The 24485-nt window shown below is 43.6% G+C and overlaps 1 protein-coding gene across 1 annotated transcript; it reads left to right on the top strand.

Moving 5' to 3' along the window:
- The first annotated feature begins 13787 nt into the window (after nt 1-13787).
- LOC121941779 (uncharacterized) lies at nt 13788-23692 on the top strand. Its single transcript, XM_042484648.2, has 11 exons — nt 13788-13947; nt 16225-16329; nt 16514-16669; nt 17441-19010; nt 19898-19951; nt 20367-21210; nt 21298-21516; nt 21623-21686; nt 21796-21917; nt 22018-22169; nt 23270-23692. The coding sequence occupies exons 1-11, from the start codon at nt 13852-13854 to the stop codon at nt 23368-23370; spliced, it is 3483 nt and encodes a 1160-aa protein (XP_042340582.2). The 5' UTR covers nt 13788-13851; the 3' UTR covers nt 23371-23692.
- The last annotated feature ends 793 nt before the right edge of the window (nt 23693-24485 follow it).

Below are 24485 nucleotides of genomic sequence, written 5' to 3'. Positions count from 1 at the left end.
TTGCCATTTCAGCCGGGGCTGCAGTCTTTACTCATTTTCCTCCAATCAGGGACACCATGTGACTCTCTGCATGAGAGGGCACAGTCCCTTCCCCCTTCCCTTCTCCCTCCCTCTCTCTCTCACTCTCTCCCCTTCTCCCTCCTTACCCCTCCTCCTCCTCCCCTCCTCTCATCTAACCAGCCAGCCAGGCAACATACGCTAGCAATCAGGGGAGTCAAAGAGAATGAAGGAGTGATGGGGGGGGGGGTGAAGGTATATACACAATGCATAGCGAAACAGCGTGCAAACGGGGGAGATAGGAGAGATGTGAGCGATGTGTAATGTAAGGTCTGTGCAGTTCAACGCAGACTGACCATAAAGCACAAAACATCTGTGGCTGCAGAGAGTATTGGAACTTCTCTCCCCACATTCTCGCACACTCCACTGTTTATGTCATCCACATGTCGGGGCACATGCTGAGTACATACATCCATACACACACACACACACACACACACACACTCTGAGCCCACACAAGAAGGGGGAGGATCCCTCGGTGTTGAACACGGCTCTGGAATGTAAACAAGAGAGAAAGAGAAGGGGAACGACTACAGAGAGACTTTGTAGTTTTACATTATATTCTCTGGTATCGTCTCTAGAGCCTCTCTGAGTGGTTTGAATGTGTAATCAAAGTCGAGAGGGATAACTTAGGCGTAGCAAATTAACCAGCATCACTGTATAGGGTCAAGCTTTGGGTTCATTTGAAGTTGAGTGAATGGGAGCGAGCGTTCCATTTTTGGAGGCCGTGTTTACATTGGTTTCTCGTTACGTCATGTAGTGTAGGTGAAGCTTTGCACGCCACACACATTATTTCAGGCCTCGTATAGAATACAAATCAATGACTTGTTGGTCTTTGATAAAGTTTAAACGTTACTTGTGTGGCCTTTTTTTTTTAAAGTTATAGATTTATATGGTGTTCAATAAGATTAAAAAAGCAGCCCCACTCTCCTTTTTGTCCTGTATGCTGAAAAGGAAAAACAGAAAGAAGGGAGAATCCCTAAAGCAGAGAGGCAGAAAGAAAAGGGGAACACCAGAGAGAACAATACGAGAGCAAAAGTGGAGTGCACAAGAGTGCGGTCATAACATCTTTTTGGAAATTTCCATGACCACGGTGATTAAGTATGCAATCTGACCGCAAGATAGCTAAGGCCCGGTTCTAAACAAACGCTCCCGCCTCTGCTGTGCAGGCTTGTTTAACGGCTGAGGTGGCAGCGTTTGCCTTCATGGCACGGGGCGCTGCGCAGAGATTGAAAACACACGCGCGTGCACACACACACACACACACACACACACAAACTTGTGTGCATGCAGTCACATTTAACACTGGTACGCCACGTTTCCCTGTGTGCTATTGTGTGTTCAAGACAAACTGTCATCCGGTATGTCTAGAGGTTTTGTCCTTGCTGATACCTAATCACTCTGGTTCTATCACACTGCCAATATCTCCCTCTTTTTGTCCACATTTCTGCTTCAATCATGTTTCGTTCCATCATCCATCCAAACACAACTGTAAAGGCCAGGACGAGTTGGCGTTGTCTCTTCATATGCTTTCCTAAACTTTCCGTCTTTGAAATAATCTGTCAGCAAAAGAGTTTCCAAACCGCAAGACATGGGACCAGTTAGTGTTTCCATCTTTCTAATGATTAAAGTCGAGGCTGGCAACGGGGTAATATGATCCTGGATGCGTGGTTGGCTAAATTTCTGTATCCACATCCCGGCTGTTTGAGGCTTGACCACAGCGGCCACTGTGGCCTGCTGGGCAGGGGAAAGGAGGCCACGTCAGGGTGATACAGCACCCCACACACACTCACACACACACACACTCACACAACTCTATCACACTTACTTCTTTCTCTCCTGCTGCTGTATATTGTGTAGCTGCAGCTTCTGAGTACATCTATCATGATTATGAATACATTTTCAGCTATAGGATTATATTTCATGTCCTACACATCCTATCAGGAGTGCAACATAAATCGCTGGAACACTTAATATACTGCCTGAGGCTCAGCAGCGCAGGGTTTATTTCCAGACCTTGATTCCTCTTTTTCTTTCCTCCTCTGTCTGATTAAAGCTAATAAAATGTCAAAGAATTATCTGTTTGCTGTCAACACCCAAACACAACAGTTTGGGGACTGCTGGGAGTTCCTCAGCCTTCAACACAAGTCGCACACCTCTCAATATGGTGGTCTGATATGACGGATATTACTCCCCGCAGGTCGCTCTGGGTGGCTCAGCTCCCAGACGCCCCAGGGGCTGTGACTAAACTTTAACCAGTTTTATTAAAAATAGTGACAAGCAAAACTCTGAGTTGTTTTGTTATCATGTTGTCGGAATGAAATGGGGTCTGATTCCCAGCAGCGGGTCAAGAGAGGACAGAGACACCAGAGGGGAGTAGATGTGATTGAAGGCAGCAGCAATAAACAAATGGTGATGCTAGTGATTGAAGCACGTGAGACAAGGTCAGTGCGTCTCTGCCTTTCTCACAAATGCACTCGTTGACCCACCATGAACTTAAGAAGAAAGGACTTGTGGGCAAAGGAGGATGGAAACTAACAAGGCCATTATACAACGAGGGCAGGAGTGTACCACTTACAAACAAATGTGGTGATGCTGCATTTTTGTGTCTAAATCTGAATGAGAAGCATCTGACTGTATCATCATCTCATGCATCCTAAATGATACACTCCGGTGTGAGCTGTGAAACATCAAACATTCATTAATAGCTCATGTGGGAAGAGAATCAATCATGCAAGCCTTTTGAGCCGAGCCGGTGACCTTTGCCCTTTAAATGTCACACTTTGATCTGTCTTTTTTTCCTCTGCTCTTATGGTATCTGTGCACGAGGGGCCCGTCAGTTTTTGAAAGGACTTTCACTGTAGATAACTGAGTGTAACATCTGTGATGACTTTAAAACAAATCTGTTGTTAACCCGGGCCATCAGTCAGAAATTAGCAGTAGAAGCAACAAGAACAAAAAAAAAACTGGCGGGGAAGAAGAAGTAGCATTAGTGGAGCCACAGCAGCAACTTCATGCCCAGATGTCTGCAACGGCAACAATCTTTTTCTCTAAATTTCCAAACTAAACACAAAAAGCTCTCTGTTGTCAAAGTGAGAATGAAACAGACTACATGTTGATCTATTCTAGTATTTTCTCTGCTCTCCATCCTCTCAGCCATCACAGAGGGCGACCTCCCATGAGCCTTTGCACACAGAGCCCCAGGGCCCTGGGGCACCTACTCTCTCCCTGCTTCTCTCTGCCCCAGTCACGCCACGACAGCGGCTGCACTCACCAACCAAAATACAACAACAACAACCAAAAAAAGTCAGCGGCTGGCAACAGCAGCAGCAGCAGCAGCAGCGGGGCTGTCGTTAACGGCAACCATCACCACAGCAGCTACTTACCGGGACACGCGCAGCCGCCCACGGACATCTTCTCACATGTCTGGTGTGAATCCGATCAGAATGATGGTGGTGGTTCTGTTATCCTCGCTCCTCTTCTCCTCTCTCCTCTTTCTCACCAGTCACTGCTGCCGCCACTGAGGCTGCTCACATGAGCGTCTGTTATCCCCACTGTTCACATACACACACAGACACATACACACACACACACACACACACACACACACGCACACACACACACCACCAGGGAGCAAAGAGAGAGAGGGAGGGAGGGAGGGAGGGAGGAGAGAGTGACGACGAGGGAGGAAAAGAGAGAAAGAGGGGAAGAAGAGGTTAAAAAAGGAGCACAAAGGATCGGATTCTCTCAGTTGTAGCTGTACACTGAATCACACCGTGTACGTGTGTGTGTGTAAGTGTGTGTGTGTGTGTGTGTGTGTGTGTGTGTGTGTGTTATAGAGTGAGAAGGATTCTGTTCCTGCCTCTGCTCTGCCCTCACCCTCATCAGCCCTGCAAATTACAGCTCAGGTGGGAGGAGAGAGGGAGAAAGAGAGGAAGAGAAAGGGAGGGAACGAGAGTGCTCCAGAGAGCGAGAGCGAGAGAGAGAGAGAGAGAGAGAGAGAGAGAGAGTGTGTGTGTGTGTGTGTGTGTGTATCTGTGTGTGTTCTAGAGCGAGGAGGGGAGAGAGAGAGTGGACTGTCAAAGTGACCTGAGAGGCAGATTTGAGAGAATAACAACCATGTGATGTGGGTCCTTTTTTTTCTCCTTTAAATATGTAGAGGCTGTTTTTCACCGCTGCTGCTGCTACAATGACACACACACACACACACACACACACACACACACACACACACACTTATGAACACACACATGCAGAAGTGCATGCATGAAGGTTTAAATGATCATCAGGAAATCTGCGCGTGTGTGTGCGTGTGTGTGTGTGCTGCAGCCGTCTGAGTGGCTTGTTACCATCCAGCGAAGGTCTGCTACATGGCAGGGAGGGCAGGGGGGAGGGAAAAGGGGGAGGAAAAGGGAGGAGGAGAGAGGAGGGGGCGATTGACGTGCCTCAGCTCTCTCTCTGTCGTCTCCCTTTCTCGCCCATTCACTCTCTCGCTCCGTTAGTCTTTCTGTCTGCAGTATGCCACACAGTGTTGCTCTCTCGCTTCACTCATCTTCCTGTCTACTGGGCCATTTATCTCTCCCTGCCCTCCCCCTCCTCGCCTTCCCCCTTCCCTCCTCCCTAGCCGTCTCTCTCTTTTTCCTTATTACTCTTTCTTCCGTTCCACCTTTCCCTCCCACTGTCTCCATCGTGCTCTAATCTTTCTTCCATCACTATGTCATTTGTCTTTCTCTGTTAGATGCACAAGTTTCTGTGTGTGCAAGAGTGAGAGTCGCCAACTGGCACGCTGCTTCAGGGACATCAACATGGACTCTGTAGTTTGAGTCCGTCCCACATACTGTACATCATCCTGCTGCTGTAAATACTTACTATAACGTACCGTAACACCAAATTTGTATAACTCCACCGCTGAATATAATGTCCAATTAGTGCACTACAAACACCTGTTCCAGTAAGGTTGGATAAAAGCTACAGTGCCCAGCTGTTGGTGGGAAATGATGGGGCCTTTTGGTCGATGTTGCTGTCAGTGAGCATCAGTCACTCTAGTAGTTGCGATGTGTCCCGCACTTTTTTCTTAAGATCCATTCAATCACGTAAGTCATTTGTAGTTTGTTTTGGTTGTCACCGATAACGACTGCCACCCTTCATTTATGTGGGAGCAGACGAAGTTGTGTGGTTGTTTGGGAGCAGAGATGCCAATTCGTCTGTAGCCTCTCTGGTCTCCGTAAAGTCTTGGTCTCAGTTAGTATGGTCTTGACTACAATACTAACTGGGTCTTTGATCTATTGGTACTCAACCTGGGGGACATGATCCCTGAAAAAGGATTCCAAGACAAAACTGAGAAGTCATGAAATGATTGGAAGGAATAGTAGAATAAATGTACGGAATACACTTATCCACTTCCTCTACTGCTGAGAAACTGACCGAGGCTGTGGACTCAAATCATTCAACTCGAGTCAAGCTTGCAACTTTGAGGTATTGAGAGTTGCTTGACTAACACTGATAAAAACTCAACTTTGACTTGGTATTCATGACTTTTGACTTGACTTAGACCTCAGACCGACGACTCCAATCGTGATAAACGTGTTAACGCTGACAGCCCTAGTAATCATTAATATTTTCTTACTACATACTAGATCGTTTCAGCCCATCAGCCCTCTAAAAATGTTTCAGATTACACAAACTGAGAAGAGTAAATCATTCTTAACCCATACAGCACCATTTTACAGATATGATTAGGGGTCACAAGTAGACATCACTTCCCTTTAATGGTCCAGACTCATAATGTCAAAACAGTTGGCGTCATCTGCTTCAAACAACACATGCAGTGTAAAAACGGCTCACTCTGAGGTTTCAATCTTCAAACCATTTCAAAGGTCATGACCCCGACTGAGCTCACATACTCACATCTCAAAGGCAACATACATATACATTATAGGACACACACATAGCTCAGACACAAAGCTACATGTAGGATTTTATATATATATATATATATATATATACACATCCACTTATTCACTTATTTACATATGACAGTCTGCACTGTTTCCCTCCAATATCACATCACAGATTCTGTCTTTACGTGCAACAAGGAACAAAAGTCTGCATAGATCGCCTCCTCCACATATTTCTACTTCCCTTTTTTAAGACACTTGCTCTTTGTCTCCCTCCCTCTCTTCCTCACCCTCTGTCTCATTAGGCAGTATCTCATTTTGAGGAGGAGAGTCTTAAGCCAATCAGAGAGGGGAAGAAAGAGCAGAGGAAGGAGGGAGACGGAGAGAGGAGAGAGACGGAGAGGTTGCAGGAGGAAGAGGGCAGAGAGAGAGAGAGAGAGAGAGAGAGAGAGATGGAGGAGAAGAGAGGACGATGGATGGATGGATGGATGGATGGATGGATGGATGGATGGGGGGGGGTGGAAAGAGAGAATAAATAGCTCTGGCGCACTCGTCCCCCATTACCCCGGGAGGGCACTGTCGCCATGGCAATGTGGCAGAAAAAGGATAGCACAAGCATGATGAGCCTCTACACACACACACACACACACACACACACACACACACACACACACACATTTACAAATGGAAACTGTGATTCACACATATATCTGCTCACATTAACAGTCTCATACAGACAGTTTTGACAAGTTCATACTTTCAAGCGGATATGTGCACAAAGCACGCTGTCTTACACCTTACCATAATTATTTACACACACACACACACACACACACACACACACACACACACACACACACACACACACACACACACACACACATCAACAGTTCGTCAAAGCCCACATAACAGATAAATAACTGTGACAAAGAAAGCTGTGGAGGCCAAAATATGAAAGAGAGACAGAACAAACAAACAAGAAGGTGAAGAAAATGACAAAAGAGAGCAGGAAAGCAATTTCTGGAGCAGCATGTACCACTGTGTATGACTACATTTCCACTTAAATGTCTCCTCGGTTGTTTTACTTTCCTTGATTCATGAATGTATTTATCGTCTTGATTAAACCTTAATTGACCGTTTATTTAGCTTGATTTGTGGGTGGTGCATCAGCTCTGACATATGACCTTATCATCCTATAAAGTTGTCAGTGCCAATGTGTTAGCAAATGGTTGCTTTGTCAAACTTCTGGCAGAAAAGGAGCAACATAATTTTGGAGTCAAAGTGCCATATTCACTTTCATTTAGCTCCGTTTTGGTCTCCACCCACTGGGGGAAGTATCTGTTCCTTTAACTATTAAATGCCCCACAGTGTTCACCAGCTAAATCACACTAAAGAGGTTTGTCTCCAGTTTGGTGCTTAAGTCAAGTTGCAGGCAAGCGGCAACCTCTGGAGCTGAAAAATGAAGTTAATGCGAAATGCCAAAAAGTACAGTTTATCAAATGGCCATTTCAGGCTGGCTCCAAAAGCGAGTCAATCCCCTTAGACATCCATGTTAAAAAAAAAACTAACTTTACTGCAGAAATAAACATGTTTACAGATACAAAAACATTTTGTGACATTCATAAAAACTGTATGGTAGTGATTTTTTTATTGCTCACCTACTTACATTTTATTAATGCTAAAAGTTGCACATAATTAAAAGTTATGTATAATCAGGGGCATGGCCACTCTGAATGACAGGTGGTCTGTGAGCATAGACTGGATATAGCTAGCGAGACGTCATCCATTGGTTTGTGGACTGCCGTTTTGAGGCATTTTGGCCATCGCCATCTTAGTTTTTTGGAGTCAGAAGTGACCATATTTGGATGAGAGGTTGTAGATGCTGAGGAGCTAGGGGTGGATCTTACATGGCCTTGATGAAATGTGAGAGACAAAACAAAATCTCCTCTGTACAGTTGTCGTGAAATTAGCTATATTGACCAAAACAAACCTTTTGTTCTAGGCTGTAAACATGTTTATTTCTAATGTAAAGTTGGACATTTTTGGTGTTCTATGGGGATTTACTCTGTTTTGGAGCCAAAAAGGGAAAAAGAGGGGCAAGACATGTAGCCAAGGGCTGAAGGTAGAATCAAATATGCAGCCAGTGCAGCAAGGACAGCTATTTTGTTCATGGGGTGCCCACTCTGCCAGGTGAGTTACTGGGCACACACTAAAATATTGATTAATTTAAGTGTGTTTTAGGTTTTGATTTGATCAGATTTATCTTATCTAGTCATTCCAAAATAAATAGTGTCCCCTGCTAGACCTCCATGCCTCTGTGACCCCTTTGACAACGATATGGTTTGGCTCCTGGCAGGTTCAGTTTGTCCACAGCTGCAGAGACAAAGCTCACTTCCCAGGTCATTAATGTTGAAGGATTTGTACTTTGCCAACAAACCAACCATGCCCGTGACAAAACAACAGCCTTGTTTCAATAATGAAACTTCAATAATGTAAGATCTAGAAAATTAGGGACCAGTGAAGAAACGCTACTGAAAAATGTCGCCCCGCAGAGTAAAACAAATCACCTAAAGTCAGTAGACTGAAGTAAAAAATGGCTTTAGCGCCGCTCCTGTGCCTTTGTTGCAGCACACACTTATCTTGAAAAGTTGTTTGGATGGCAAATGTGGTGGTTAATTAGCTTGAGAAATCTTGTGTGCATCCAGCCTGAGGGCAACGCAGAGAATGAAAGAGGCCGTTCTGAGACAGCCAGCCCTCTGTAAACTCTTATGTAAGGCAGAATCTGCATCCTGTTTCTCTGGGCTACATTATTGATGCGGGCTTCTGTTACCACGCGGAGTGTGTTTGTGCGCGCACGTGCGCGTGAACGTGTACACCTGTAAGTCGCTACCTCTTGTCGAGCGGCCTCTCACCTCTGCTGCTCTGTAGAAGGGGTCTCCTCTGGCTGATGTCTCGTCACTTTCTCTCCTCTCCTTTCCACCTCTCTGCATACTCTCTTGTTCTGTCTTCACCTACTTTCTTTTCCCCACTTGTTTTAATGCAAGTAGTCGCCTCCTCCTCCTCCTCCTCCTCCTCCTCCTCTTTCTCTCTCAGGCCTTCATTTCTCACTAACAGATGTTCTCGGCACCATGTGGGAGGGCATTCCTCTTCTCTGCTCTGAAAGCATAAGAAAAACACTTCAAGTAGAGAAAAAAATCAAACGAGTACACACACAACTCCCCAGCAGCCTCAGCCTGTGTGTCCTGCTTCACCCTGCAGAGGAGGTGTCAAGTTAAAGATCAGAGTGCTTTTGCCTTTTTATAACACACTGCCCCCAGCGTTACACAATATCCAAAAGGTCATAGAAGTGCATGCATATGCACGCAAAACATTGCATGACTGAGCAGCCAAGACGACTGGGAGTCATATAGAAACGTGTTCATGCACAGGAGCAGCAAGTGTGAGGGAGCACAGACGGGAGGCATATACCTGACTCCCCAGACCTCATGGGTTCTTTAAAAATTCAAACATGCCAAAAGAGCACCGTGGGAGTCCTTCTGCAGGTCAAGAGTGAGGGAGGGATGAGAGGCAGAGGGGAGGGGGAGAGTGATAGAGAGAAAGAGAGAGGGAGTGGAATGAGAAGCATGGAAAAAAAGGAAGATGTTTTTATTTTTTTTATTTCTTTACTCTTCCTCCCCTCGAGTATGAGAGTAAAGTCTGGCACTCTGCAGAGCTTAAGGGAATCAGGGGAAGATGTCTGTTTATGAGTGAGTGCGTTTTACATTTCCGACCAAAACCAGCGTGGAAAATGGGGGCAGTGGATGGAGAATGGGTTAAATAAGTGTATCTGTGTGTGTGTGTGTGTGTGTGTGTGTGTGTGTGTGTGTGTGTGTGTGTGTGTGTGTGTGTGTGTGTGCGGCCATGTACTGACATGATGGCTGGATGCTGCAGTAAGGTGACCCACTTACACAGAACCCCCCCCCCCGAACACACACACTTACACATGCCTCTGCACGCTCCTGCACACACTCACACCTCACCCGCTGGAGACTGGAGGATGCTTTGGCCCCATTTCAGACAGTAATGTGTTTCAAGAGTTGTGGGAGATGAGGCGGGAGGTGGTGAGGGTGTGTGTGTGACGGGGGTGAAGAGAGATGTAGGAACAGTACAGAAGAAGATGTGGGATTAAGAGATGAAGCAAAGGAGACAAAAAAAAACAGAGCGAGGTCACTGAGCACATGGACTGTGAGTATATGTATCCAGGTGGGCCCGTGCATCAAAATAAATGAGCAGGGAATATGTGATACCTTGTTAAAGTGTGCGTCTGCGAACATATTTCACTCCCCAACTAATCTAGTACAGCCATTGACTCCGTGTACCGCCATGACATTCAACAGAAAGGTCAACTCCTCACTGGTATGCACCAGATAACAGGCCAGACACATCCGTAGTCCTCCACAGACAAACAGCGAGATGATACAAGATAACGCCACACAACTAAAGAGGTGATGAACCAGAGTTCATTATGCACTCAGCTCAATCAGGTATGAATATCTGATTGGCATCCATTGCAGATAGATGGCTCGCTCACAGCAATCAGCTCACTGGGAATTAACTCATTCACAACTTTGGAGGGCTGATAGAAAAGCGTGAGGAGAAGTTAATGGGAGATAGGGTCTCTAATATCGCCATCTAGTGGAGAAATTTTTTTTAAAAATTACTACCAGATCTACAGTAAAAGGGGGATTTGAAAATAAACTTATGTATGTCATCAGTCAGTATCTTTTAATGTACATTGTGACAACAGCATGACAGCTAGCAGAAGCCTCCATATTAAAAAAAGAAATGATAACAAGCGCGATGCATGACAGGGCCACTACACACTGTGATCACATTGTGATGTAACTCTTTTTTTGGGCCTATTTTCAGGTAATTTTCTTGCAACCGTTTCTCGTAATTGCTTGCTCATTTCTGGCTATGTTTTTTTTTTAAGTTGCTCATTGCCTACTCACCATGTTTGTTAAAGAAATTAAACCAATTTGCCCAAGTTTCAAAGGGTTAAATTCCTTTAAATTGGAAACATTTTTTGTTACATTTGGACAGAGCCAGGCAAAATAACCCTTACATATATAACTTTAAATTGATTGTTTTGTGCATATATTTGTCACACAACTAGACATTTTACCTGCCGCTGCTCAGCCTCACCTGGTTAAGGTGCAGCCGCAGGTGTCCTGTGAGATGACAAACATGATGTCAGTTGGTCAAGCCGCTGGACTGGTATGACCAGATTCGTGTAATGACAAACACTCCAACTCCTGTACAGATGATTAACTGTGTAGTGGAACAACTTCAGCATCATTGCACAATTGGAAACAGGGTGGTGTAATGGGTACCACGGTAGGAGATGAGAGGAAAACACTCGGCCGCTGTACTGAATATGTAAATGCAATCAACCATCCACAGACCACTGTGTGATTTCTCAGTGGAGCATGAGGTTTGGTGCTGCTGTGGGTCTTCATCAATGGAAACCACAGGGGAATATACCGCTTTAGACAGCTGTGGTTATTATTCAGACATTTAGAATAAGTGTTCATCATATATCAGGTATCACAGTGTGGAGCGATGCAGGACGGAGTGGAAACAAAAAGATTTATTGCCAAACAGCGGTTCTGATTCATGCGGCTGCAAAGTCACGCCGTGCCTCAGTGAGACAGTAAGTCATGTGAACACAAGCGATTCAAATGTATTTAATCTTGGTGATTTAGTGTGCAGGACAAATGCTTTGTGAGGCCTGAACATTTTAATTAATGCAAAGACTTAAAACTGGACTCCGTAGGTGTTGGTTCAAGTGTAACGGGGCGGTGACACTGTTGTTAGGCCCTGACAGCAGAATCACGTCCAGGTGGAGGGTGTGTACACACATTAATCAGCAAAGTCAACACATCAATATTGCAATGTCAGAACATGCAGATAATCTCTGTTTGTTCTGGTGATGAGGCAGGCCACGGGAAGCAGATACACTCTTTGCTTTGCTTTATGATACCACTGCAACATCTGATGCTGCTAATGCCATTTAATATCATGTCCACCATACTGTGATACTGATGTCCGATGCACTGATATTTCCGTGATGTTCTCAGCAATTATAACATGGAAAACATCAGAGCACTGGGGTGAATTTAACAGCTTCGCAGAGTGTTCTTTCCAATTTCAGTATAACTCCCAGTTACACTATTAGCGCCCGCTCTATTAAAGCCTCCTGCTATAAAGGGGAAAAACAGATCCAAACTAAGCATTAATTTTACTATGTGGGAGGCAGCCTGGGTGGTATTAAAATCCCAATTTTGTTGAAATGCTCCACTTTTAATAAATAAAAGCACAGAAATAACATTATTCCTTTAGCCTACAGAAATTTTAACTGCCTCTGCTTTAATAATTGGTAGCTGTTTCATATCAGAGGTGTAAATTACAAATATTTAAAACCTAAGGTGATATCGTGTTCGGCAACAGGTGAGAACTTGAGTCACATGACTTGGACTCGGGTCACACTACAGTCACAACTTTCATGACTTTAGACTTGTCTTGACAAAATCGCAAGACTTGCAAATGGACTTGGACACCAGAGACTCGTGACTTCACTTGGACTTGGGCCTTTAGACTTGAAAATACTTGATACCTTCCCAAGTCCAAAGAATAAGAGGTGTGCTATTTAAAAAGTGTGCAACAAATCAATTAATTTCCCTTCATTTCCTTAATCAAATAACATAAACTCTATTTACTCCCAGCAGGTCGACACTTTATTCTCCGGACCAACTTTGTCTGAACCAATCAGACAGCATCCCATTAAGTTATAAGAGAGAATTGTGAAGAGTTGAGTTGGTTACTGAGGAAAGGTTAGAAAAAATAATGCAAAGATCATTTCTTGGTGTGTAAAAAAAAACTACATGAAAAAGTATGTCCATATTCATGTTTGCAAAAGGGGAGAAAAATAAATAAAAAAATAAATCTAATTTAATTTTTAAAATGATAAAAAAAAGTAAATAAAAACGTACACAAACACTAGCATAAGTTGTCGTTACAAAGTTACACTTTGCATTGATTTGACTGACGATGAATACGTTTACAGTTGGTTAGTGTGTGTTTTAAAGCTGCCATACTTGAAAGAATCTGTCATTGGACCCATGAATAGCAAATCTAGCAAACTTGTTCTAACAAATAAATACACATTTGAAAACACATTCATGATTTTTCAGTTTTTAAACTCTGTGGTAAAAATGACATTTCAATTGGTGAAGATATTGTGACTTAGTATGGACTGGAAACCCAAAGTTTAGGACTTGGTACTGGACTGGGTCCCGCCTGTGGTATTTGGGTTATTGCTGCCGCCTGTCGGGTATCTGCTGTATTTTCATTTTAATGTGGTACTCGCATTTGGTCGCAAGATGTCGCTTTGGGGTAATAAATAAAAAATAAAATAAGATACAAATGCAAATGTGCAAAAAAATGTTAAAACTGTATTAAAAGTTCAACTAACAATAATTCTGATTTATATTTCTTAATCGATGCTACTAACATGACATAAATGCAGCAGAAACACTAGTTACACGAGTTATTCACACAGAGATGTCAACCAGACTATTTACTTTTATATACCAAATTCAACAAACACTCCACAAAAACAATGTTAACTTATTGATCTTTGCAACAAAATTAAACCAATATGTCGTTTTCTAGAGAAACTAATTGATAATCAATGAGGAACATACGAGAAACATATAGCTGACCTCGGATCTGTTTTCTGCTCTTCCCCCTCGCCGTCGCTGATGAGAGTTGTTGGCGTCAATCTGATCTCAGGTCGGTGCTGGTTTCGCGCCTCCAGTCTGCGACCACGTGTCTCTCTCCGGCCTGCCAGTGGACCATGTGGAGCAGCAAGATGGCGGCGCGGTGGAGGGGGAAAGACGGGCATTTAAATACCGGCAACAGCGACTTTCTGGCCTCCGACACTTCACACGAGGTACCGGTTTGCTCATTTTAACTGAGTGATATTAAAACAGCTGTACACCAGCGGGTTTTTTAATGTTGTACTGGATGTTTCGCCGGCGCGCGAGGCCACATGCGCGCATGGCGACACGTGGCTTGTAGTACTACCGAGGTAGCGAGCAGGGAGTTGGCCGATCCGGTCGATTAATCTGCTATTTTGGCTCGTGTAAATACGGAGACAGTTTAATGACACGTCAGTTCATGTCATTACCTCCTCGTGCACGTTAAACACGATCTCCACCGGTGAAGATTTACGGTGAAAGCTGTCAGAGAAAAACCGGTTCATTTCCTCTCAGGTACAGGATGTTCAGGCGAGGCTGCAGCCTCAGCACTTCACTGCTCTCTGCACGGCGCACTGGCGCTTTTCTTTATTCAGCATTACTTTGACTTTTAGGTCCTTGCTTTGCTGTCTCGTGCTTAAAGTTTTTTTTAACAGTTGAATGGATAAACGGGTTTATTGTCACATAAAAGCAGATTAATGCTCTATTACAACAGCACAGGCCCTGAGAGCTGACATTTCAACTTCCCACTTACACTGACATGGTGACCTGCCTCAAGGGCCACTTGTCCCCTCAATCTGCCTCCTACTCAGAGGTGGAAGAAGTATTTCGATCCTTCACTAAAGTAAACGTACTGATACCACCAGTTAAAGTACACTGTTATCAGTAAAAGTCCTGCACTGAAAATGGTATATTAGTAAAAGTAGTATAATCAGGAAATGTACTTAAAGTATTAGAAGTAAAGGAACCCAATGCAGAAAAAACAACAGACACACTCACACACACACACAATCCCAAAAAATATTTTTTTTTTAAAAAAAGGAAGGAGAAACAACACCTAAAAAAAAAACCTAAAAATTGTTAAGAAATGACAGGGCAGCACAAAGAATCAAAATTAAATAAATACATTAATAATTAAGAAAAAAACACCCGCAAACTCTACATTATTATAAATAAATCCGAAAAAACACCCCAAAACAAAATTATTCATAAATGTATTAGAAAACACCTCAAAATTATTTAAAAACAAACAACACCCCAATCTCAGAATTATTAAAAAACAAACAAGACTTAAATGTTCATCAAAATAGTTGGCAAATATTTTTTTTTTATGAATCAATGGGTTGATTAGTCATCGAATAACAAAAACATATTTTATAAACTCTTCTCATATTTTAATGTAAAAATCTTAATTTGTGAGATCACTAAAGCTGTTAGGATAAGGTAGTGAAGTCAGAAGTACAATATTCCCCTCTGATATGTAGTGGAGTAGAAGTATAAAGTTGTATGAAAAGAAAATACGTAAAGTGCAAGTGGACTTTGGTCGAGTGAGGCATTGTTCTTTGACAGTGTCTCTCTGCAAAGACAGTTTTTTTACTTCCCTGACATTATGTTCAGACATGTCTGCAGTTGTTTTGTAGAGCTGGATCCAGGGGCGTGTCCAAGATGTGAGGACATTGGGGACTTAGCTTGGACCCCAGTAAGGGAGTCAAGGGGATCCTTCCCCAGGAATTTGTTTTGATGAACAAATATAATGACAGGTTATTAGATCTGGGGCTTTTAATAATGTATAGTCTAAATATTTAGATGTGTGGCCATTTACGCAGCATTCAGAGCTGAAGCCTCGGACACTCTGTCCTAATGATGTCACCGGCTTAATCAATTTAGAAAAAAGCTAAATGACAGAAAATGAATCTCAAATGTTGATAAAAATGCTTTAAATTCACAGTTCCTGTCTTCTTAAATGTTTGTTTTCAAAGTTGTCAATGATAGTAAACTAAATATCATTTGTTTTGAACTGTTGGTCTGACAATACATGAGATTTAAATGTGGAAACTCTAGCTTTAAAAGATTGCAATCTGAATTTTCACTATTTTTTAATGAATTAAACAATCAAGAAAGTAAGCAGTTCATTAGTTGCAGCCCAGTAGTTTATTTTTTTATTTGTTGCTTGTGATTGTAATTTATATTGCTGTGTTTGCCTGTGCATTTACGTATCTCATTTCTTTCTAAACACTGATTAAGCATCATCTCTGCCTCACTGTGTTTTCACAGCTGTATTTGAAGCATGGTCAGAATTGGCATCTCTTCCTGTTTATGCTGCGAAAGACAAATTTGGAGCTTATTGCATCCTGTGTCTCAGTCTGTGGTCACACTCGGAGGAGGGCGTTTATATTGTGAGATTGCAGGAGGTCAGAATATATCAGAAAGACGCGGGTGTGATATATTTTTGTGTGCTTGTGTCTCTGCAGCTGGTCCTGAGTAGACGTGATGTGGAGGGTGTGGAGATGGACACACAGTCCTGCGTGGATCACTCAATCCTGGCCATTTTTGAGGACTCAACCATCACATCAGAGGTCACAGTTAAAGCACGTCATCACTGCACGTTACAAGATTTACAGTTGCCTCTTTTTCTTTTGTTGCTGACAGTTTTTCTGTCGACTCTCCTTCAGGGTACAAAGATGACACATTCAGCGTGTTGGTGGAATATGCATTCAGTATATAAATGAATAAAATCGTATTGTGGTTTGGTTTTTTTAGGATAAGAGTGGAGCGGAGGAAGAGAGTCAGACGCTGCTGTCGGCCCTGACTGAGATGCTGGACAGTGTGGAGGATGATGATGGGACTCTGTCTCCCTTTGACACCCTACCAGACACCAAGCTGCTCACCCACACAGAGCACACGGACAGTTCAGAGGTGGGTGCACAACTCAGGAAATAAAAGCTGGAAAATAAGTTATTTCAGAACAGGTCAGTTCAACTTCATCGCCCAAAATCCAGTCTGTTGCATTGCAGCTTTCCTGGTAACGCAGTGCAAATTTAAATTGCCCACGACTTATCAGCCTCCTCATGACGATCACATGAATTAGTCTGATAGAAAGCTGCTTTTTCTGGACTGTTGTTACTCGATAGCTCGGATAAAGATGAACCACAAGCCTCAATTAAAAAGAAGTACACATGCATGAACACAACAGTGCAGTACCTGCAAACTTGACTTGCGTAAGATTAAGAGTGGGCGATGTGACGAACGTACTCGGCGTATCAAAGCTTGTTCCATGTTGAATATATACAATGACCATATTGTGAACATTGAGAAAACATTTTCATGTCATTTTTTAAGTCACAGGCATGAGACTCACTCTGGCGTTTCAGTTCTCTCGCTCTCTCAAAGACACACAAACACAAAAAAGGACTTACAATTGTGGTACATCACACACACACACACACACACACACACACACACACACACACCCATCCAGACCACTTTCTCCAGAGAGATGGTGTTTAAGCAGGCGAGGCGTGCTAGAGTTAACTAATAACCAGTAATTCTGTATTTTAGTAGTCTATAGTGGCTCAGAGGAGATTTTAGCCATATCGCCCAGCCCTATATATGGTATGTGATGATGAACCTTTTCTGCTGACCGTAATATTTTGGGGTTTTTCCTCTCTCTCTTTCTCTCCTCTTTAGGAACTGACACTTGCTGACAGACTTAGACCAAGGTCCAAATCAGCAAATATATCATTCACAATAAAGATTGATGGAGAAAAGAAAGATAAAAGCAAACTGGAGAGAAGCAGCCCTCCACAGCTGTTCAAACAACAGAGTCAGACATTGTTTCACTCCAGAGATAAGAAAGCGGAGGCTGAAGTCGAGGTCTTCACCACCACCTCTCTTGTCAACCTGGTGAAGCTCATGCACCCCTACTGCCTGAAGCTGCACGTGGAAGAGGAGGACGGCAAACAAAGACAGAATCGAACAGTATTCTCTCAGGAAGAGGTGTGGAAGTACGAGAGACCCAGTGAAGACAGCGATGAGGAGATAAATGTTGTGTCTGATGACGAGGTAACTGTGGAAGACACAAAAGCGGGGGATGAAAAGAGAGATAATGACAGCCTCTTAAAGAGCGCACTACTGAATGGAAGCTCATCTAGAACGACACCATCCAAGGAGAAGAAACGAGTGAGCTTTGGCCCGGTTCAAGTGGCTTCATTTGATGATTCGGTAGAAAAGGGATTGAATGAGAGAAATCACACAAGTGGGAACACAAGTGAAACTGTGTCAAATCCACTGAACGGCACCAAAGCACTTGAATCCGAAACAACGTCCTCAGTAATGAACAGTAACAAGGCGGATGAGGCAACGCCACTTAAAGGTGAGACAAAAGCCAAATCACTCAGCCTCCAACAGTACAGGCAGCTGCGCCAAAAGAGGCGGCCCCTGGTGGAGAAACAGGGGAACTACATGACCAAGTGGCCCTCTGTTCCCGAGCCCCCCAAAGAGCTGACCCCCATCCTCGATTTACAGGGACAAAGACAAAACAGCTTTGGACCAAAGACGGCGCACCATTATCCACCAAGTGGTGCTGATCAGCTGCATAGATCTCAAACTCCTGCTCACAAGACCCACCACACCTCTGCTCTGCACAGGCCCCGCCCCTCAGAGGCCAAACCATCCCCTCATCTATGTCACAGCGGATTAAAACACTCAAGGACTGCATCCGAAATCACCTCAGCTGCCAGTCTGCTGTCAGACGCCACAGCTCATGTCAGAGTGCCTGAAAAAAGTCCAGTAAAGAAACCAGCACAGTTCAGTAGTGACCCTCCAAACCCTGTCCTCCTCCCTCTACCAGCCAGCCGAACAACATCACCAACCACTGAGCACTCCTCGCCAGAGTCCAAAGTGGACGTCCTCGTCAGAGACTCCAACCTCGACAGCACCAAGCACTTTCCAGAAATCCAAAATGAATCCTCAGGCCTTCAAAGACAGCCATCCTCCTCAGGACTGAAGCCCGAGGTGTTAGTAAACCAGGTCTACACCACTCTGTTCAAGGACATTAAAAACAAGCTTACTGAGATGGCTTCAGGCATCTCCTTCAGATCTCCAGCACTGCCCCCAACCACAACACAAACTGAATCCTCCTCAGAGTGCAACAAACTACAGCTTCAAAGATGCAGCCTGAACCTGACGAAAGAAACCAAGCTGGAACCAGAGACTCCCAAGTCAAGAAGTTCAGATACAGTGAAGACACATGACTCAGGTAAACTGTCGAGACATGGTGTTAGACGTGATATGATATTAGGGCCGTACGCAACTCAGTAATGCAGGGCTGCCCTTTGAAAGTTGGAGACTCGAATCATCAGTTAGAGCGAGATTGCTTCAGGTTGAGCAGTTGGGCTTTTTTCTGAGGTGTACCTCTGGAGACATTTTGGTCCCCAGATTTTGCTGCGGAGCAAGTGCTCTTAACTTCCTCCACTCAACAAGCAGGCAGCAGCACAGAGGGCGAGAGAGGCCGCACCGTAAGGTAAAGAAGATGTCAAGTTAATAGTTAATAGGATGCAGCCTCTGGCTTTTGTTGATATCTAGTGTCTGCAGAAAATATTGTTACGCGTTTGTGATCTGTCATTAGTGCTGTTAGCTTGTTCACTACATGACTTGAATGCCGCTGTCACACTGAACATCCCAGGGAGCCCATTTAAACATTAAAACTTTGTATGGAAAACAACATAAATTGTTGAATATTCGTATTAAACAGCCAAATCCAATTCGATTGGCATCATATTGAGTCAGACACAGCCCTAGAATTGTGTCAGTTGAATCAGATCTGACTGTTAAATGCAAATATTCAACTATCTGACTTTAATTTGATAAAGGAAATGAGCTAACTACGCTAACGACGGATCAGAACTGTGAGACATCTGTTTCCGACACAAGATATCAAACAAAAGCCAGAGACTGAATCGTATTAGTGACTACTGAACTTAAAGGAATCTCAGTTGACTGTAGGTCGACAACTGATGATTGAGATCTCCGACTTTCAGGGTCAGCATTGCATGATACGTTGAGTTTACTGATGATGCTATAAGGGCTAACAGAAATAAACAGCATATTCCACATTTTCTTATTTGTTTGTTCTTTGTACTTCAGGAATTGAAGCACCTGATCTGACCAGCCTGCTGGAACAGTTTGAGGAAACGCAAGGTGAGTAATCGGATTACTGGTAACACTCAGTACGTTTACATGATGTTAGAAAAAGTCTATATTGTGTTGGTCCGACTAAAACTGGACATATAAGTACATGTAAACATGTCAGTTAAACTAAAATCAGACTAAGTCCACTTGTTAGCAATCGCCTTTTCCACAAAAGCTTCAGAGTTCGCAAGTGAAGAATTTACTGACAAATTTTATGTTGTAGGACAGAAAGTCTACAGACTTTATTTTAGGCATCAACCAAAAACCCATTCAAAAAGCCCATACGCTTTGAAAGAGGGGAATCCAGAGTGCAGAAATGCTAACTCATTTCTGGGTTTTAGGACTCATTACCGGGGCGGGGCACTCTATTGCCAAAGCCGATGTCGGCTCTTGTGTAACCTCCTTTTTATTGTTCCTCCTCCAGCTAAAGAGGAGAGGGTGTGTGAGAACGAGCCAGAGCCCAAACGCACTGTTTTACCCTCAAACCTGCAAACAGATGGACATGTGGACTTGGACAGGACTCCGTCTGTAGGAACGCACAGAGGCTCTACGGAAGCACTTGATAACTTAAGCACTTCAGAATCCCCCGAGAATCCAAAAACCTTCAAGAATCTACAAATGTCGGAGTGTGCACACATCCCAGAGCCCCTCGGCACTGAAATCATCCTCAGCACTCAACAAGATCTGCCCGCAAGACGCAAAAATCTTCCCTCCAAGGCCATTCAGATAATCGACCCCCGTCCCTTGCCGTCCAAGAAGACACACGCCAACCTGTCAGAGCTCCCTGCTGCTCACGCCTCTCCTCATACGTACTCATCTGTATGCTCCGATCATGATTACTGCGGGCCAGTAGACCGTTCTGGTCAGCGCAGCAGAGCCTCTAAACTCAAGGACATTTCTATAAGCTCTGATGCATCGACCTACGACTCACGTGCTGCTGCTGAATGCATAAAACAGACCTCACCTGTTGAGGCTGCTGAGACTTCTGCAAAGTCTGTGGTGCAGCATCCCTCCAAGCAACCATGCAACGTGTCCGCAGACGAAGTTGCGGCGCTCTCAGAAAGCGCTGCCGCAGAGCAAGACTGCAGTTGTGCAGCGGAAGACAAAACAGCCCCATGCACTCTCCCCACACCTCCACCCAGCCCTCCTGCCAGGGGGCGGGAGAAAAGACGATATCGGAGAAGATCTCCTCGTTCTGACTCCAGCTCCAGCTCCTCATCGTCGTCATCTTCCTCCAGCTCTGCATCTCCCTCTCCAAAAAGACAAAAGTAATCATCCTCTGTTATGTTCTTTGTACGTATTAATTGTTACTCTTTGTGCATCATTTCTAATTCTACAACTTGTCTGTCTCGCAGGCATCGTCACAAGCGGTCAGAGAGCAGCTCGTGTTCGTCGTCCTCTCGCTCTCGCTCTCGCTCCTATTCCCGCTCCCCACCTCGGCGTTACAGGTGGTCTTACTCAAGATCAAGGTGTAGCAGGTCAAGATCCAGATCTTGGTCCCAGTCTAGGTCCCCATCCAGATCCAGATCGCCATCTCCACAGGTTTGCCATAGACGCTGGAGAGATGTTTACAGGTTAGTTAATGTTGGAGTTTCCCATGTGGTCACTTTAATTTGCTTTAATTGCTTTCATTCGTTTAATTTAAGTCTCCGTCTTTGTCTGATTTCTTCATTCCTTCAGCCGCAGAGAGTCCAGGAAGCTCAGGAGAGAGCACGAGATCAGGATCCAGAAACTTAAAGCCATAGTGAGTAAAAGATTACCGACGTGTCAGCTGATGCATTAATGGGTTGTAGGTTGTTTTGTTTTGGGTTGAGTAATCAATAATGATTAATCGTAAAAATCCTCTCATACAGGATGAGCGCAGGGTGGTGTATGTCGGCCGCATCCGCAAGTCCATGACACACAACGAACTGAGGGAACGCTTCTCTCAGTTCGGAGATGTCGAATGTGTGTCGCTTCACTTTAGAGACAGAGGGTAAGAGCGCGCAATAAAAATGATCTTTCATAATGTTTTTATATTTTGTACCATTAATCTGTTTCTCAGCATTAAAACCCTGCACTCTTTATTCCCATAGCGACCACTACGGCTTTGTCACATTCTACAACATGGACGATGCTTTTGCGGCCATAGATAACGGCGGCAAACTACGGAAGCCCGATGAGCTGCCGTTTGACATCTGCTTTGGTGGAAGAAGACAGTTCTGTAACTCAGACTACGCCGACCTCGGTGAGACTAAAAACCACAAAGTCAAGTACAGCGCAAACTTTTTCCTCAATTAAGTTTAACTTAGTGCAGTTTTTCTCCTGGCGCTCCCTGTCAAAGCATCATCATTGTTTTTGCAAGCTGCATCATAAAACCCAGAATATAATTTTCCTGGTAGAATGTGAATTCATTGATTCAGTCATTAACCAAGTTTCCATCCAGATGTAGTGCAAATTTTAAATGAATTTACCGAAAAGTGCCAAAAGAAAATGTGTTCCTACACAGTATGGGAAAGTACGTAGTTTCCATGTCTGAATAAATATGAAAAATACAAATTGAGTTCGGATAAAAGGGCGTCTAGACTATTGCCCGTATTCTGTTTTTTAAAAAATAAAATGTTTAATTTCTAAAACATTTTTTTAAAAAGCGTAACGTCATCAGAAGCAAGGTAAGAAGTACGGCTTGTGTCTAAACGCACCCTGTTATGTAGACCTGCCTGTACGCCTGATCACATGACCGTCACAACCTGCAAAATAGCCCGAGAAAATGCCCGAGTGCCGTATAACAACCAAATCAGGACATCCACGATCAAACGAGCCTCAAAGAAAATGCAGCTTCGAATTGTATAAATATGAAGCGTCACAAATTTAAGATTGAACATTTAAAAATTATGTAGTGATGTAGTTATCAGAAAAGTAAACGGATGATCGTTTTCCACGCTGGCTGCACACAGATGCCGTGAAAATGACATTATTAACCTTTTTTTCTATTCATTTGTGGTTTTCATCATAAAAGGGACTAAACATATGGGGAGAACAACAGAATACCTTTGGAGTAAAGGCAGCACTGGTCAGTTTACGTCCTCTCTGGGTGTTTGAGGTGTTTGACAGTTGGACATCATCTGTGTAGGAGTGAGGACTAAGCGCACGTTTTCAGACGGCTGGCTGTTTGTACCCACATGTCTAATATAGTCTGAGAAATCTACGGAGAAGTCTGGAGATCTGAGTCTGGATAAGGTTGAACTGAGACATAAAAACAGCGTAGGAACCCTGATTGTTGTATTTTTTTAATGTGGAAGTCGTCGTACATAACACTGAGCCTGTAAATGTCTCTCTCTCCCTCAGACGCGAACAGAGACTCAGAGCCGTCTCCTGCCAAGAGCAGGTTTGAGGACCTTGACTTTGACTCGCTGCTGAAACAGGCCCAGAGAGGATTAAAGAGGTAGCAGAGCTGTGTGGGAGGACACCACCACCAGGCTGGATATGTCGAAGATGAAAAGAACATTTTTCATGAACCTCAGAGCTTTATGCTCTTACTTTATGTAGCAAACGTGTGTCTGTCGGTCTGTTTTTCAGTGTTTTGACTCTAATATGCATGCAGTTTCTGACATGTACAGTTAATATGTACAAATGTGTAGCACTGTTAAATTTGATAACATGGTATTAATGGAACCTACTAAAGATTTTTGCTTCATTCCATAACGATGATTAAAGAGTTTTGTATATTTTATGTTAAAAAAAATAAAGGTTCTTTTTTGTGTTTCCTGATGAAGTGTCAGCCTTAGTTTTTTTTTTTAATCCAAACAACCTTCCTCTCGCTCAGCAGGCACAGTGCCATTTTTAACAAGATAAATGGTCCGCTGACACAGCAAATCTGATTTCATGGTAGTGATAAGCGACCTGAATCCTGGTTCTGAATCAAGCTCAGTATCTTCCTGATTTTTATATGATTCACTTTCTCATTTAGGTTCACTGTGATTTCGCTAATTTTCTAATCTCACAACATCACGTACGCTTTAATAAAAATCGAAACTGTCTCTCTTCACACGTCGGCTCAGAGTCTTCGGGGCTTGTTTTTATCTGCCGTCTTCAGATCCTCAGCAGCCTCTTTATCTTCCCCGTGTGGAGTCAGCAACTCCATTAACATGAAGTGAAGCTTGAAGACTGCTCTACCAAGTATCAAAGCAGCGACGTTAAATGTGGGTTAAACCTCAGCGTATCAAACGTGTTTTTCTGTCTCAGATAACTTTGTAAGGTTAGACTTTAATGTCGTCGTCTTTAATCAGACCTCTGTCACGGCAGACATAATGAGTGATCAAACACAGGTATAACCAAAAACAAATTATACTTCTGTTGAGTTAAACTTCCAGGTCCCTGCTGTGTCCCCACTAGCTCTACTTTCTAGCACACTCAAATAAAAACAGCCAGTGTTAAAGTAGTCTGTTAAATTGACACAGAAAGGCTGACGCATAAAATTCTCCAGAATAAGGAAATTAGGTGTTTGACCTTCAGTTTTTTTGGCAGAGGACCCCTAAACCTCCCTTTCATGGTGTTTTTTTGT

Source organism: Plectropomus leopardus, chromosome 3, assembly GCF_026936395.1.
Source record: "Plectropomus leopardus strain MGB_pleo_1.0 chromosome 3, ASM2693639v1, whole genome shotgun sequence".
Taxonomy (NCBI): domain Eukaryota; kingdom Metazoa; phylum Chordata; class Actinopteri; order Perciformes; family Serranidae; genus Plectropomus; species Plectropomus leopardus.
The sequence above is the reverse complement of the archived record's forward strand: the minus strand, read 5'-3'. Positions and strand labels throughout refer to the sequence as shown.